The sequence below is a fragment of the Paramormyrops kingsleyae genome, chromosome 22, assembly GCF_048594095.1.
Source record: "Paramormyrops kingsleyae isolate MSU_618 chromosome 22, PKINGS_0.4, whole genome shotgun sequence".
Taxonomy (NCBI): Eukaryota; Metazoa; Chordata; class Actinopteri; order Osteoglossiformes; family Mormyridae; genus Paramormyrops; species Paramormyrops kingsleyae.
In genome coordinates this window covers 20,994,209-21,007,759 of record NC_132818.1, presented here as the reverse complement: position 1 = coordinate 21,007,759, position 13,551 = coordinate 20,994,209, and the positions used below count along the sequence as shown (strand labels likewise).

At 38.2% G+C, this 13,551-nt stretch overlaps 2 protein-coding genes across 2 annotated transcripts; one reads left to right on the top strand and one right to left on the bottom strand.

Moving 5' to 3' along the window:
- The first annotated feature begins 1,659 nt into the window (after window positions 1-1,659).
- On the top strand, window positions 1,660-7,725 carry LOC111855902 (protein LSM12 homolog A-like). The gene is made up of 5 exons (XM_023835376.1): window positions 1,660-1,823; window positions 3,008-3,141; window positions 3,515-3,624; window positions 5,322-5,448; window positions 6,554-7,725. The coding sequence occupies exons 1-5, from the start codon at window positions 1,697-1,699 to the stop codon at window positions 6,644-6,646; spliced, it is 591 nt and encodes a 196-aa protein (XP_023691144.1). The 5' UTR covers window positions 1,660-1,696; the 3' UTR covers window positions 6,647-7,725.
- Window positions 7,726-10,446: 2,721 nt separating this feature from the next.
- LOC111855896 (interferon beta-like) lies at window positions 10,447-12,929 on the bottom strand. The gene is made up of 5 exons (XM_023835364.1): window positions 11,697-12,929; window positions 11,529-11,612; window positions 11,094-11,246; window positions 10,916-11,005; window positions 10,447-10,802 (listed from the first exon to the last, which is right to left on the bottom strand). Exons 1-5 carry the CDS (start codon window positions 11,829-11,831, stop codon window positions 10,710-10,712), a joined length of 555 nt encoding a protein of 184 aa, XP_023691132.1. The 5' UTR covers window positions 11,832-12,929; the 3' UTR covers window positions 10,447-10,709.
- Between the last annotated feature and the right edge of the window lie 622 nt (window positions 12,930-13,551).

Here is a 13,551-nt window from a genome sequence, read left to right as displayed (position 1 = left end):
GGGGTTAGGCGCACGAGGCAAGGCACTGCCAGGATGGGGCGCCAAGCCATCGCAGGGCACACTCACACACCAGTCACTGATATCATGTTTGTTCATTATTAATGAATTGTGACTCATGATTTATTTCAAGTAATCAAAAGTCACCAAAATTTCACCACTCACTCTAAACCCCGTGTGCATTACAGCTAACAAGTCGTATTTCAAGTCGTCCAGCCATAAGGAAAAGACTCTAGGTCGGGGGGGGGTGCCACCTTGCCACAGAATGCCCCCCCCCCGCGTCTAACTGTGGCTGGGAAAATCCTACATGCACCAAACTTACACCAGTTACTCATATGTATCCCTTATTTATGCTGTACAAATTACTTTGGGCTGGGATGTAAAGAAAGAATATGTATGTGTGTGTGTGTGTGGGGGGGGGGGGGGGGGGGGGTGCAGTTTCAACTCTGATTAGGACTGTAAGATATTATCTAAAAATAGAAAAAATTCCATAAACTTTCTCAATAACTCTGTTTTTAATCATTGTGACGAATTACAGGAGGTTGTGAATAACTTAAGGTTCGATTGTAAAATGGCATAATAAACCGGAGACGGATATGGATTAATTATTAAAAGTAATCATTATCCAGCTGATTGTTACATGTGTGTTCATAAATTAAATCTGAAATGGTCAGAGAATCATATGTCGTTTTGAAATTCTTGCATTGAGTTTTCCACTTAAAATGTGAAATTCAGAAGTTGTGACAGTTAGGCCCAGTAACGGTTCGTTGATGTTTCGTGCACACGGTTGACAACTAATTGTTCCAATGTACTTTAAGCAATTAAAAATTTCACAGCAAATAGACCATCAATTTACCGTATTTTCAATTTCAACATCATTCTGAAGTTCAGTTTTCAGCAATTAAAAATAAAATCACTGTAACCACAGCAAATTAGCTAAAATATCTTGGGTTATATGCACAATCGTTTAAAATACGTACAGTTTAAAGCTAAAAGCCTGTTCTTAAACGCGAAAATAGGTTGGGCCGTGCCGCAGTTGGGTGCACTGAGAGCTATGAGGTGAACGGCTAGATACGCACCGTACGCACCCCATGTCGAAAGTTCCGGGCTGTTTAAAAGTGAACATTATTTATTACATTTGTTTTACATCAACACAAGATCAGTGTATAATGGGTGAATTGTTCGAAACATTGCTGTTTCTTGTGCTGTAAAAAATATTTTGCATCTCCATATCATTATAATCTATAGTAGTGACTTGTTCAAAACAATGTTGTTGCAGTTTGCGATTGAATAATGTTAATTTATATACAGTGCATACAAGATAATAAGGCAATGTTAATTAATTATTCTCTTAATTTGTTTCTTTCTCTCTTTTAAATAAAAAGTTCCGATAAGAGTACTGTTAAAGTACCGGGTTGATAAGCAGTTCCAGTAAAGTAGTAGTAATTTTATCTTAATGATTCCCATCCCTATTACCTATAAAGTATTCGTGCCCTGTCAAGTAAAGTGCCACTATACTGTAGTTTCAAATCGGCAACCTGAATTGGTTAAGCGGTGTCATTGTATTAATGGCTCGTAAACGCTCGGTGAGGAAGGTGGACGTGGGATCTATCTCGACCAAACACATGACACACGCGCCAGGGTACGTCGCCGTGCGTGTTGACGTCACGCCCGACGCTTCGCTCTCCTCGCCGAGAAAATGGCGGCTACTGCACCTGGGGAGTACTTTAGTGTCGGGAGCAACGTTTCATGTCTCACCTGCCTGGGCCAGCAGTTACAAGGGGAGGTCGTGGCTTTCGATTACCAATCTAAGATGCTGATTCTGAGTATCCTTTTTTCTAGTTTAGGTCGACGCTGTGTCGTCGGCTCGCATGAATTTGACATGGGACTTTCCAGCTAGCTGTAGCTAATAGCGGTCTGTGAGTGTAATCTTTAGACACGTTATCATATGTGTGGCAGACTGACACTACTTAGGTTTAGTTTATTCGGTTTCACATACCTTGTTATCAGTGCGGCTTGAGTGCATGTGACGGGACATGAAGAAAAGGGCGCTGTAGCATTAGGCCTGTGTGTTCTGTACGCGCCCCTGTAAAGGGGACTTTTTAGTGCTACCTTCGTTTTAACCGTAAACTCGGGCAATTTGTTGCTGTCATTGGAAAGGTTCGTTTTTGGTCATTCAAAAGTGCTCTGTCATTGTTCTGTGTCGTCAACTAGCTGGTAAAGGGTTCGTAAGTTTTAACTGGACGAGATATTTGAAAAACTTACAGACGAGGAATACGTATCTCCTTTGGCATAATGATAACATTACGCCAAGTCTAGCAACGTGTGCGATTTTAAAGGGAGAACGGTAACTATGATGTCGGTAGTTAAGTTGGGGGGGGAAAGTTGTCTTCGTACCAGTTACGGCTTGCTTGTCCTTGGTTGCAGCACAGACATTATTACAGTGGTAGTGTATAACAATGAAGCTCCTCGGACAGAAATTCAGCCGTTATATTTTGTATATTATCGCCCCTTTACAAGATATGTGTGAAGTATCCAGCTGCTGGTCTGACTAAATCCTGTGTCTTGCTAATAAATTGTACACTCGCTGACAACTGATTTAAGTAACAATCAGGTACATGCTTTTTAGGGTTATGACAGACATCCACCAGGGCTCATTCTTCTACAAAACACTACATTCTTGAACGGATCGAGCTAGCTGTCCACCCAGAGCCAGTCTCAGCCCATGCAGCATCACCTAACCCTAACCCCCATCCGAGGCAGATAGGCGGCCGTCTATGTTGCCTATGGGATTGACTAGCTTTGTGTTCACATTACACTTATTTATTGCATATGATAAAATGGCTAAAATTGCACCCATTTCAAGCTTCATATCCTGGTTGGGGTCACAGAGCATTGTCACAGTGGCACAGTGGATGGCGCCGTTGCTTCCCTCAGTTCTTTGGCCAAACACATCACTAGCCCACCACTGTGGTTGCTTGCCTTGACTCTGTACCCTCCTCTCCTTCAGAATGTGCTCCCTCCAGCGGAAAGCCCAACCTAAGTGACATTGTCCTGATAAATTTAGCCTGTGTTTCAGAAGTGGATATAATCAATGACCGCTCTGAAACCCCTCCCCCTCTAGCCTCCTTGAATATTAATAAGGTAAGACCCACCCCCTTGTACCATCTGATTATAGTCTAGAAAACAGTTTACGTGTGTTTAATTTGTTATGAGCATTTTAATTGAAATTGAATGCAAGTAGTAGACTTTCCCTTGATTGTTAGCTGTTTTTATTAATACTGCATTTTCCAAGATCAGGTTGCCAAATACATTGCAACAAAACTTAACCCACTTTTACCTGCTTTAAATGAACTAAAGTTAGTTTAATATTAAATGCAGAATTATAAGGTGTTGTTCAGTAGTTTGTTTTCATTGAAATGCTATTGAATGGGAAGTTTAGCATCAATTTGTTCACAGCATAGATGCATTAATACAGAATGGAATTATGTAAATGTAATAGTGATTCTCCCTACAGCTTTCCATTCGTGCACGGACTGAGAAAGAAGACAAGCTGTCTCTGGCATATGCAGTTAGTGCTGGCGTTTCTGTTGATGGTCAGCAGCTTTTTCAAACCATACACAAAACGTAAGTGTGCAGCATCTCGCATCAGCGCTGTTTATGTTCCTGTGTGCTTATGTGTGGAAGCACTTCAGTGCCATACTCAATACCTGAATGGCACTTCAATGCCATACTCAATACCTGAATGGCACTTCAATGCCATACTCAATACCTGAATGGCACTTCAATGCCATACTCAATATCTGAATGGCACTTCAATGCCATACTCAATACCTGAATGGCACTTCAATGCCATACTCAATATCTGAATGGCACTTCAATGCCATACTCAATATCTGAATGGCACTTCAATGCCATACTCAATATCTGAATGCCGTTTCAATGCCATACTCAATATCTGAATGCCGTTTCAATGCCATACTCAATATCTGAATGCCGTTTCAATGCCATACTCAATATCTGAATGGCGCTTCAATGCCATACTCAATATCTGAATGGCGCTTCAATGCCATACTCAATATCTGAATGCCGTTTCAATGCCATACTCAATATCTGAATGGCGCTTCAATGCCATACTCAATATCTGAATGCCGCTTCAATGCCATACTCAATATCTGAATGGCGCTTCAATGCCATACTCAATATCTGAATGCCGCTTCAATGCCATACTCAATATCTGAATGCCGCTTCAATGCCATACTCAATATCTGAATGGCGCTTCAATGCCATACTCAATATCTGAATGGCGCTTCAATGCCATACTCAATATCTGAATGGCGCTTCAATGCCATACTCAATATCTGAATGCCGCTTCAATGCCATACTCAATATCTGAATGCCGCTTCAATGCCATACTCAATATCTGAATGCCGCTTCAATGCCATACTCAATATCTGAATGGCGCTTCAATGCCATACTCAATATCTGAATGCCGTTTCAATGCCATACTCAATATCTGAATGCCGTTTCAATGCCATACTCAATATCTGAATGGCGCTTCAATGCCATACTCAATATCTGAATGCCGTTTCAATGCCATACTCAATATCTGAATGCCGCTTCAATGCCATACTCAATATCTGAATGGCGTTTCAATGCCATACTCAATATCTGAATGCCGTTTCAATGCCATACTCAATATCTGAATGGCGCTTCAATGCCATACTCAATATCTGAATGCCGTTTCAATGCCATACTCAATATCTGAATGCCGCTTCAATGCCATACTCAATATCTGAATGGCACTTCAATGCCATACTCAATACCTGAATGGCACTTCAATGCCATACTCAATATCTGAATGGCACTTCAATGCCATACTCAATATCTGAATGCCGTTTCAATGCCATACTCAATATCTGAATGCCGTTTCAATGCCATACTCAATATCTGAATGGCGCTTCAATGCCATACTCAATATCTGAATGCCGTTTCAATGCCATACTCAATATCTGAATGGCGCTTCAATGCCATACTCAAAATCTGAATGCCGCTTCAATGCCATACTCAATATCTGAATGCCGCTTCAATGCCATACTCAATATCTGAATGCCGCTTCAATGACCGAAACACAGTTTTTCCAGGCTATAGTTGGGATTGACTTTTTCAGAGTGTGCATCCATATGTTAAGATGTGTCTTGTGTGTTAGAAAACAAATACAATTAAGAATCATTCAGAGTAAAGGATTCCATGCTTGTGAGTGTCTTACCAAAAATTCGGACGGAATGAATGGTATTGCTGGTAATACTATCCTCTCTTTCCAGTATCAAAGACTGTAAGTGGCAGGAGAGAAACATAATTGTGATGGATGATGTCGTAATCTCACCGCCTTATCAGGCAGAAAACTGCAAAGGCAAAGAAGGCAGCGCTTTAAGTCACGTACGCAAAATAGTGAGTATGATTGTTTTAATCTAATTGGTCAATAATTAAGTAAAGCAGTTGATGCGCAAATGAGTTATCAATCACAAGTGAAAGCCTTACTGAATGTCTGCTTCAAGAATTATACACATCTATAAGCTTTCATTTAGTAGGAAAGCTGTACTAGATAATTTAAATGCTGTTTATAGATTTGTTTTTAAAGTAGTTTAAGATCTATCATGTTTTAAGACAACTGATACATGTATTATTACAGTTTTTACTTTTGAATGACTTAACATTGACAAAAGAGCAGATTAATCTTTTTTTTTTTTCCGGGTTTTGTGACCACATGTGAAATTAAATGCTTCTCATTGGTTGATTTGTTTAATGTATTCCTTTACTTCCAGAGGTGTTGGGAAGGATTTAGGCTGTAATGCTTTTTATACATGTTACACCTCAGTTACCTCCCTGCAGACCTGTTTTCACTGATAGGAATTTCTATTTTGTTGCAGTGTCTGAACAGTGTTAAGCTCCGGCATACGAATGCTTAACATTTTGGACTGACTGATTTGGGTGCAAATGAATATATATCCACTCACAAAAAGCAGAGAAATTATTAGACTTGTCTACTTGACTGGGTCCCACCAGTAATGGAATACAGCCTAATTGGGGAATGTTTCTGATCTCAGCTTATAATAAATCCTGCATAGGATCAAATGTGTAGCACTGTCCTCTCTTATCTCTAAGGCAGATAAGAACATCTCCTGTGACTTGTGACTTTTGAACTTTTTAGATATACTTTACAAAATAATTCCATGATTAAAATTATTCTCACTCTTACTTCTTGGTAGGTAAATATTCAATGCTAGAGGCTTGCTTTTTAAAAAAGACAGTGGGATAGTGGAAATATCAATGGAATTTTAATGAAATGTTGTATAAATATAAAACAGGCACCAGTGTCATTCTAATCCCAGACTATTTTTGTTTTAAGAGGAAAAAGATATCCACTAATTACCCTAAAAATGAGTGATCAGTACTGGCTGATTTCTTTACCATTTTCTTGACAAAGGTAACCTGAACATTCATGTGTGGGTGTTTCATCCAGTGAGGTGGCTAATATGCCTTTATCATCTCACAGGTTGAGAAGCATTTCAAAGATGCGGAAAGCCAGAAGTCAGTGCAACACTCACCAGCTCAGCCAGCACACAAGGACTCTGCTTTGACATCCTGAGCCAGTGGTTTGGTTGCAGGGAAGACAAAAATTGGCAGTTATTTTATTTTATATATATATATATATATATATTTTCCAGTTGCCAGAAAAGGGTGGTTCTTCATCCTTTGCATCTGTGTGAGACCCCAAGGACCTTCCAGTTGCGAGAGGGGGAACTTTGATGGAAAACAATTGTACTTTCTGACAATTTTCCAGCTGTTCCCTTTCACGCTAGAAGATTCCATCCATAATTTTTTTTTCATGGCACTTATACCACTTTTTCATTTTAAGATAGAAGATGGAAACAGAGCATTTGACAGATCTCATCTTGTTTACATCATTATACGCTTGTACTTTTAAATTTGACTGCAAAGACTGACTATTCCTCCTAAAATAACTATGAAAATAAACAATTGAAGAAAATGGAAAAAAACGAAGACTGAAATCATTCAGTTTTACTACTTTTCATCTATTTCAGAAGGATACTGATACGTTTTAAAACCAGGATAAATAAATGATTAATGAATAAAGACATTTTCAAAATATACTTCCTGTGGGTTTTGCAACAGTTGTAATGAATTTAAATTGTTTGTAACCCTGTCTCATTTTTCATTTTCAAATTTACATTTGAAGGATTGGTGCCCTTAGATGCTGATATCTTGTTTTAACTTTGAAAATACCTTAAGCTGTGTAGTTATAAATGTGGTACTTAATTTTTAATATTAAAATGCCCATTTCGTTGTACCACTTAACTTCTGGGACCATTTCTTTTTGAAATTTATCTACTGTCACAACCCTTAGTTGTTTTTTTAGTGTTCAGAATCCCTACAACATTCCTTGCTGCTCTAGCCAATGACTGAAGTCACGTTCAGTATTTTTTTTAAGTCACTTTCTCTGGTGGTCTTTCTGGACAAATTAATTTTTTTATTTTTAAAAACAAAACAACATTGTTTCCAACTCGGAGCTCTTGATCTTGAGTGAAGTGATAGACACCCCTGTCATACTCAATCAAGCATTGTGAATGTCTGTTGTAGATTCTTATGAGTATTTTATTTTTCAATGGTAAAGTGAAAATAAAAAAAAATCAAGTCTTCACCCTTTTCCTTTGTCCTGTACAATGGATGAATAGATAAGTTTGAATGCAGAGATGGGTTTGTATAGACTGGCTCATTGACAACCGAGGTATTCTGTGTAATTCAGGAAATACTGTAGGCTATGTCAAAAGTCAAACTTAAGTATATAAATGGCAATTTAAATATAGAGGTTAATATTAAACAGATCAGGGTCAGTTAATCCTAGTGACACATACATCCGCCTACGGCTTCAACTTAGCAGCCAATTTCACGGCTGGGGGGAGGGGGTGCTGATGGTGATGCTTGCATAGGGCTCCCCATCGGCTTGGACCGGTAGTGGATCAGCTTTACAGAACACTGAGGAGTCTCGTGTCGGCCGCATGTATCAAAAAAGCTCTTAAAAAGTCCTCCCCTTCGTAGAGTGGGCCAGTCCACTGTGCGTAATACAAAGATGAAGACACGGCTGTGCAAGAAGACTAAACCATTAAGCAGGAAAGGGAGTTACGGCGGCAATAATTTTGGAAACCTATTTGAAATCTATTTTTTTTCCTGATGAAAGCGTGGTGGTAGACTATAACATCTGTATTGAACATGAACATGACAATCCTTCGACAAAAACAAAATGCTGTGAAACGCAGTGTTGGAATTTTTTGCAGAGCAATTAATATGACCTAATTAGCCTGGTCGGGAGCAAACACGTGTGGGGGGGGGGTTCTTACCTGCAATTTTACTATATGGCTACGTGCCTGTATACAGTTGACCAATGGTTTCTTTGTATAGTGTGAATAGAAGGTGAATTGTAATTCTCTTCTCGAATCAACCTACTTTTTTATTTGTTATCGAAACCCAACATAGAAGGGTGACTACATTCAACTCATAAAAACAAAAAAACAAACAGGTGATAAGAATGAGTTACAACATGTCTGCAACAGAGGGTGGCAGTGTTGACTCACTTCCAGGGTTAGGTGTTTAAATCCTACGGCTGCTCTGTGACTGAGTGATGGGTGTGGCAGCGTTAATCACAGCTGCTGCCTTTTCCCACGGCAGATGCATAAACACCAATGGGGTAGAAGAGAAGGAAGGAGGAGAGAGTTATGTTGATATGATTGCTGCCTTGGAAACGGTTCTACGTAGGGCTGCAAAAAACGATTCCTGGTCTTGGAGGAATGTCTTATGAGGAGAGGTTAGCTGAGCTGAATGTTCAGCCTTGAGCAAAGGAGACTAAGGGGGGACATGATCCAGGTCTATAAGATTCTAACAGGTCTGAATTCTGTTCAGCCAAATGGCTATTTCAATATTAGTTTAAATATTAGAACTTTTGGCCATAAGTGGAAATTAGCGGAAGAACATTTTAAACTGAATTTGAGAAAACACTTCTTTACACAGCGTGTAGTTAGAGTATGGAATAGTCTTCCTGCTAGTGTAGCGGAAGCTAAAACCCTGGGTTCCTTTAAATCAGAGCTAGATAAGATTTTAACAACTCCGAGCTATTAGTTAAGTTCTCCCCAAACGAGCTTGATGGGCCGAATGGCCTCCTCTCGTTTGTAGATTTCTTATGTTCTTATATCCTGTTTTAATTTTGTTCTCTGTTTTTGGCCCATGTTCTGAATTTTTACCTCACTTAAACTTATAGTCATATCTGTTATTTTGTCCTAATTTGAGAGACAAAATAACAGTGCAGGCTTTGAGAATAAAATGTTACTGTATTGAAGTTAAAATCACACCAAAATAGCGAATAGTCAGTTGTACGCCTGCAGAGTTAACTCCAGAAGGACATGTTCGCAGAGAGCTGACTGACGAGGAGATTTTGATTTTGAGTCAAGTCTGCACACTCATTACATGTATGTAACAGTTTTATTATCTTGTAATTAGTCTGTAGGATTTGGAAAACTACCTCAACGCTTTCATGTAGCTAATTTTAGTTTTTATCATGGAATAATACAGATTTGCCATAAGACGTCTTGTATATATCTTCTATATATAATAAACCTTTTGGTTTTCCAGGTATAAGGCTTAACTTTCTTTTTGTTGTGCAGTGCTGTGGCTAACTTGGAGAGTTAGGGTTAGGGTTAGGGTTAGGGTTAGAGTTAGACCAGGGGTCATCAACCTTTTTGAAACTGAGAGCTACTTCACGGGTGCTGAGCCATACGAAGGGCTACAAGTTTCAAACGCCCTCCTAAACTTATCTAACCTTCATGTATAATAAACATGTTTTAAATGCCTTTTTTAGATATTGTCATTTTCAAATCTCTATAAATGCAAATGTGATTAAAGAAGAATAGCAACAGGATCAAATCAAATTTTAGACGCTGCTCACTGGTGAGTTCTATTTTTAGAACGGGTCTGCGGGCGACTCATGTGGTCCTTGGGGCCGTCCTGGTGCCCGCGGGCACCATGTTGGTGACCTCTGGTTTAGAGAAACGCAAACAGCAGCGTGTGTCATTTGTTGCCTGGCTGTAGGATTCAGGTCCTATAGGCCTATATGACTCTAATCAGGACAAGCAGTTGGACGATGGATGTCCGCAACAGCTTCCTGTTGACCGTGTTTAGTATTACTTAAACTTGTGTTTTTGGAATCCATGTGAATTTATAGTTATAACAAACCAGATTATGGTGTATTTCATTAAATAATTAATACTCTCTTCAACAGCCAGTTACCATGAAAAAACTTGCCTTATTTATTAGAAATTGTACACACAAAAGAACAGATACTAATCCGAAAATAAAGTTCAAAAATATGTAGAAAAATATAAATATGCATATAATTTAATTAAAAAATATCTCCTAGTTGGGTTCATATTTTGCACAGACTTTGAAGTATTCTATTGATAGTGATTTATCTCTTGTATAGCAAAAAAATTAAAATGCAAATAAATAAATAAATAAATAGATAGATAAATAAATAAATAGGCACATCATTTAAAACTTAGTATGCTGTATATTTGGCGTCACATTCTATGCACTCTGAAGTATCCATCGGTCATGATCTGTTGTAGAGCGAAGAGTTCCCCCTATCGCTGACTGCTGCCGAAGAACTTGCTCAGATATTCTAGATTACGTAGCACCTCCATCCGCACAATTTCCCACGCGCAGCGGCTGTGTCCCTAAAAAAACAATGCATACAAACCAAGGGTTTCACTTTAGATACATATGTATGTTTATATATGTTTGTTTGTTTATTTATTTAACAAGAAAACTGATATCTAATATACGTTACCTTATCTTCCAGAATACCGTTCAGCTTTTCAAAATATAACTTCAGGTTGGCATACTTGGTTTCAGAAGAACCGGACAATTGTTCTCCAACCTTTTGAAGGCAATAAAGAAAACTATTGATTGCAGTTGGTATTTAAACCTTTAGGAATTACTAACAAGTAGTGTTACTTATTACTTACGCAAAATTGTAATCTTTCTACTGTCCGATCTATCATATTTTGAAAGAGATTAAGCTGATGAAGGTCCCAAGTCGTAGAAGACAGGTCCTTCTTAAAAATGTTTTGCACGCTCTTCAGAGCCTCGTAAGCCATGGACAAGCGAGTGCTCTCATTCTGCAATACATATATCAGAAAACTGTAATGCAAACCAAGCAATGAATGTGATTATATCAGCGCATGTGCACGTTTTTAGGGTTTTACTGTCATGGTCCCTGACTGCTGTCTGCACGCAGAACAATGTAAAGTTGAAAGAACGTTCACAGCGTCAGAGAAGAAATTTAAATACGGAAAAAGACAGCAAAACATGATATAACATAATAATAATAATAATAATAATAATAATAATTAATAATAATAATTAATAATAATAATAATAATAATGAATGGATAACTTACCGGTGTTTCATCAAAATGGTACACGGTGTCATCCAACATCTGTCCGGGATTCTCGTTAATGCACTCAGACGGAAATCTTCCGCCCTGTGGGGTAAAAATCAATTGTTTTACATGCTGTAAAAGACAATAACCCCCCACCATTTCTGCCCAAATAGACACGATGCTTACCATGCTTTCCAGTAACTTCTTGGTCTCCTCATTCCGTATCCCCAGTACGTTTCTCGTCCGCATGCATGACATGCTTGTGCTGCAGTCGAAGAACGACAGAATGATACAGACGCGGATTAATGTCATCATACTCATCTTCGTTTTCAGTGAATACTGCGCTTAATCTAAATGTAACAGGCTTGCTCTTTATCTGCAGGATTGACTTACCTCTCGGCTTTATAAAGCGTAATACTTTCTATGTTGTGGTTAAACCGTATGATTCTTGCGGTGAATAGAATAGAAATCGAAATTTCTTTCTAATTTGTTTTTAAACGACAAAACACATGTCACTCATTCACACAATGGTGGTCTTTATGGGAATGTTTGTGGGTGTGTGTGTTTTTTGCTACGCAGTGAATCACTACAACAAATCAGAATTAATCACATTTACCACGACATATTTGAATAACTGTTCATTAAAAATGAATAGTAAGTGATTCATGTACAAAATTAATGTTATTCTATGTGGTAAATAGTATTAGTACTAAATAGTTTCGACATTTGGATACTTTCGCTTTCGTAGTTAAGCTACGTTGTTTGTTTTACAAGGCAATCATCAGAATGAAGTTAACTGTAACTGTGCACCTGTAATTGTTAATGAAATTACAATTCGTGTTTTCTTGAATTGTAATTGATATAGTACTAAATTAGATACTTCAGGACAAGCATGATAAAGGCGTCCAGATGAAAATCACCGTGAAAGTTAATTCACTTCCTATTTGAAGAAAAAGTGTTAATACATATTTTCCCGTTTAAAAAACATTAAAATGATTACCCACAATTCCCCAATGTCGGCAGAAAACTCTTTTCTGATTATGTAGAACTTTTTTCGACCATCTGCTCAACAACACGGGAGTGACGACGGAGTCACACAAATCTCAATTAATTAAGACAATTGTATGGAAAACATACTACGAGTGAACGGCATCTATTTCAATTGTATATGCTGTATGCGTCTGTCTGTCTTAAAGGAGATTATAATAGGATATGCGAAAAAAAATATTCCCAAGCAAATGTACTTGTATAGCTGCAAATGGAAAATAAAGCATCGTTTCGTTTCATTTTAGCCTCCCCTGTCAAAATAACATAAACAATTTGATTCTTAAACAACCTGTAAGTTGAATACCTTGCAAACTAATTACAACACTGCACCAAAAGCTAATACCGATCGTCATTCTTAACACTGCAGGCGTGGAACGCGCGGGGGACGGACTGTGTTCCTCACCAAAGCCAAGAGTTTAACGAATAGATGTCTGAAGTAAAGGCACAACTGCCCTTCCAAACGGTTTGGCATCAAGGTCAGCAGATATTCACACACCAACCCACACCAAATAAGGTGGAGGCACACAACCCCTTAATCAGTCATGCACTCCAGCCCTTGCTATGGAAGGAGGCCTCAGGTCCTTAATCTCATATCTGTCTCACATTCTTGCTTCATAAAACCACCTTTTCTTAGAGTTATGTTAATTCTTATAGTCAGGTTAACAGAGGCCTAATTGTAACGGTTCATTACAATATGATGTTTATACGTGTAATTCTACATTAAATACAATATTCTGACTATATATGCATGATTATACGTGTTGCTTACAATATCCTTATTATATTAATATTGATTCTTAATAGTAATTAATAGATCTTAATATTCAGAAGAATAAGTTGTAAATTTGTACTTTAACTTCCAAAGATGGCATTATGATTAATTCTGAAGTTAGAGATAAGGCTAGGGTTTTCTTTAGGTTTAGCGTTAAGGATAAGTTTGGCATTAACTTTAAGACTGTTAGCCTTAGGGTAAGGCATAGGGTTTGGGGTAAGG

Coding starts and splice junctions, on each gene's coding strand:
- LOC111855902 (XM_023835376.1), top strand. CDS start 1,697: ATGGCGGCTACTGCACCTGGGGAGTACTTTAGTGTCGGGAGCAACGTT. Junction 3,625..5,321: donor TTTCAAACCATACACAAAAC/GTAAGTGTGCAG, acceptor CTCTCTTTCCAG/TATCAAAGACTGTAAGTGGC. Junction 5,449..6,553: donor TAAGTCACGTACGCAAAATA/GTGAGTATGATT, acceptor ATCATCTCACAG/GTTGAGAAGCATTTCAAAGA.
- LOC111855896 (XM_023835364.1), bottom strand. CDS start 11,831: ATGAGTATGATGACATTAATCCGCGTCTGTATCATTCTGTCGTTCTTC. Junction 11,613..11,696: donor AGAAGTTACTGGAAAGCATG/GTAAGCATCGTG, acceptor TTTACCCCACAG/GGCGGAAGATTTCCGTCTGA. Junction 10,803..10,915: donor ACGGTATTCTGGAAGATAAG/GTAACGTATATT, acceptor TTGTTTTTTTAG/GGACACAGCCGCTGCGCGTG.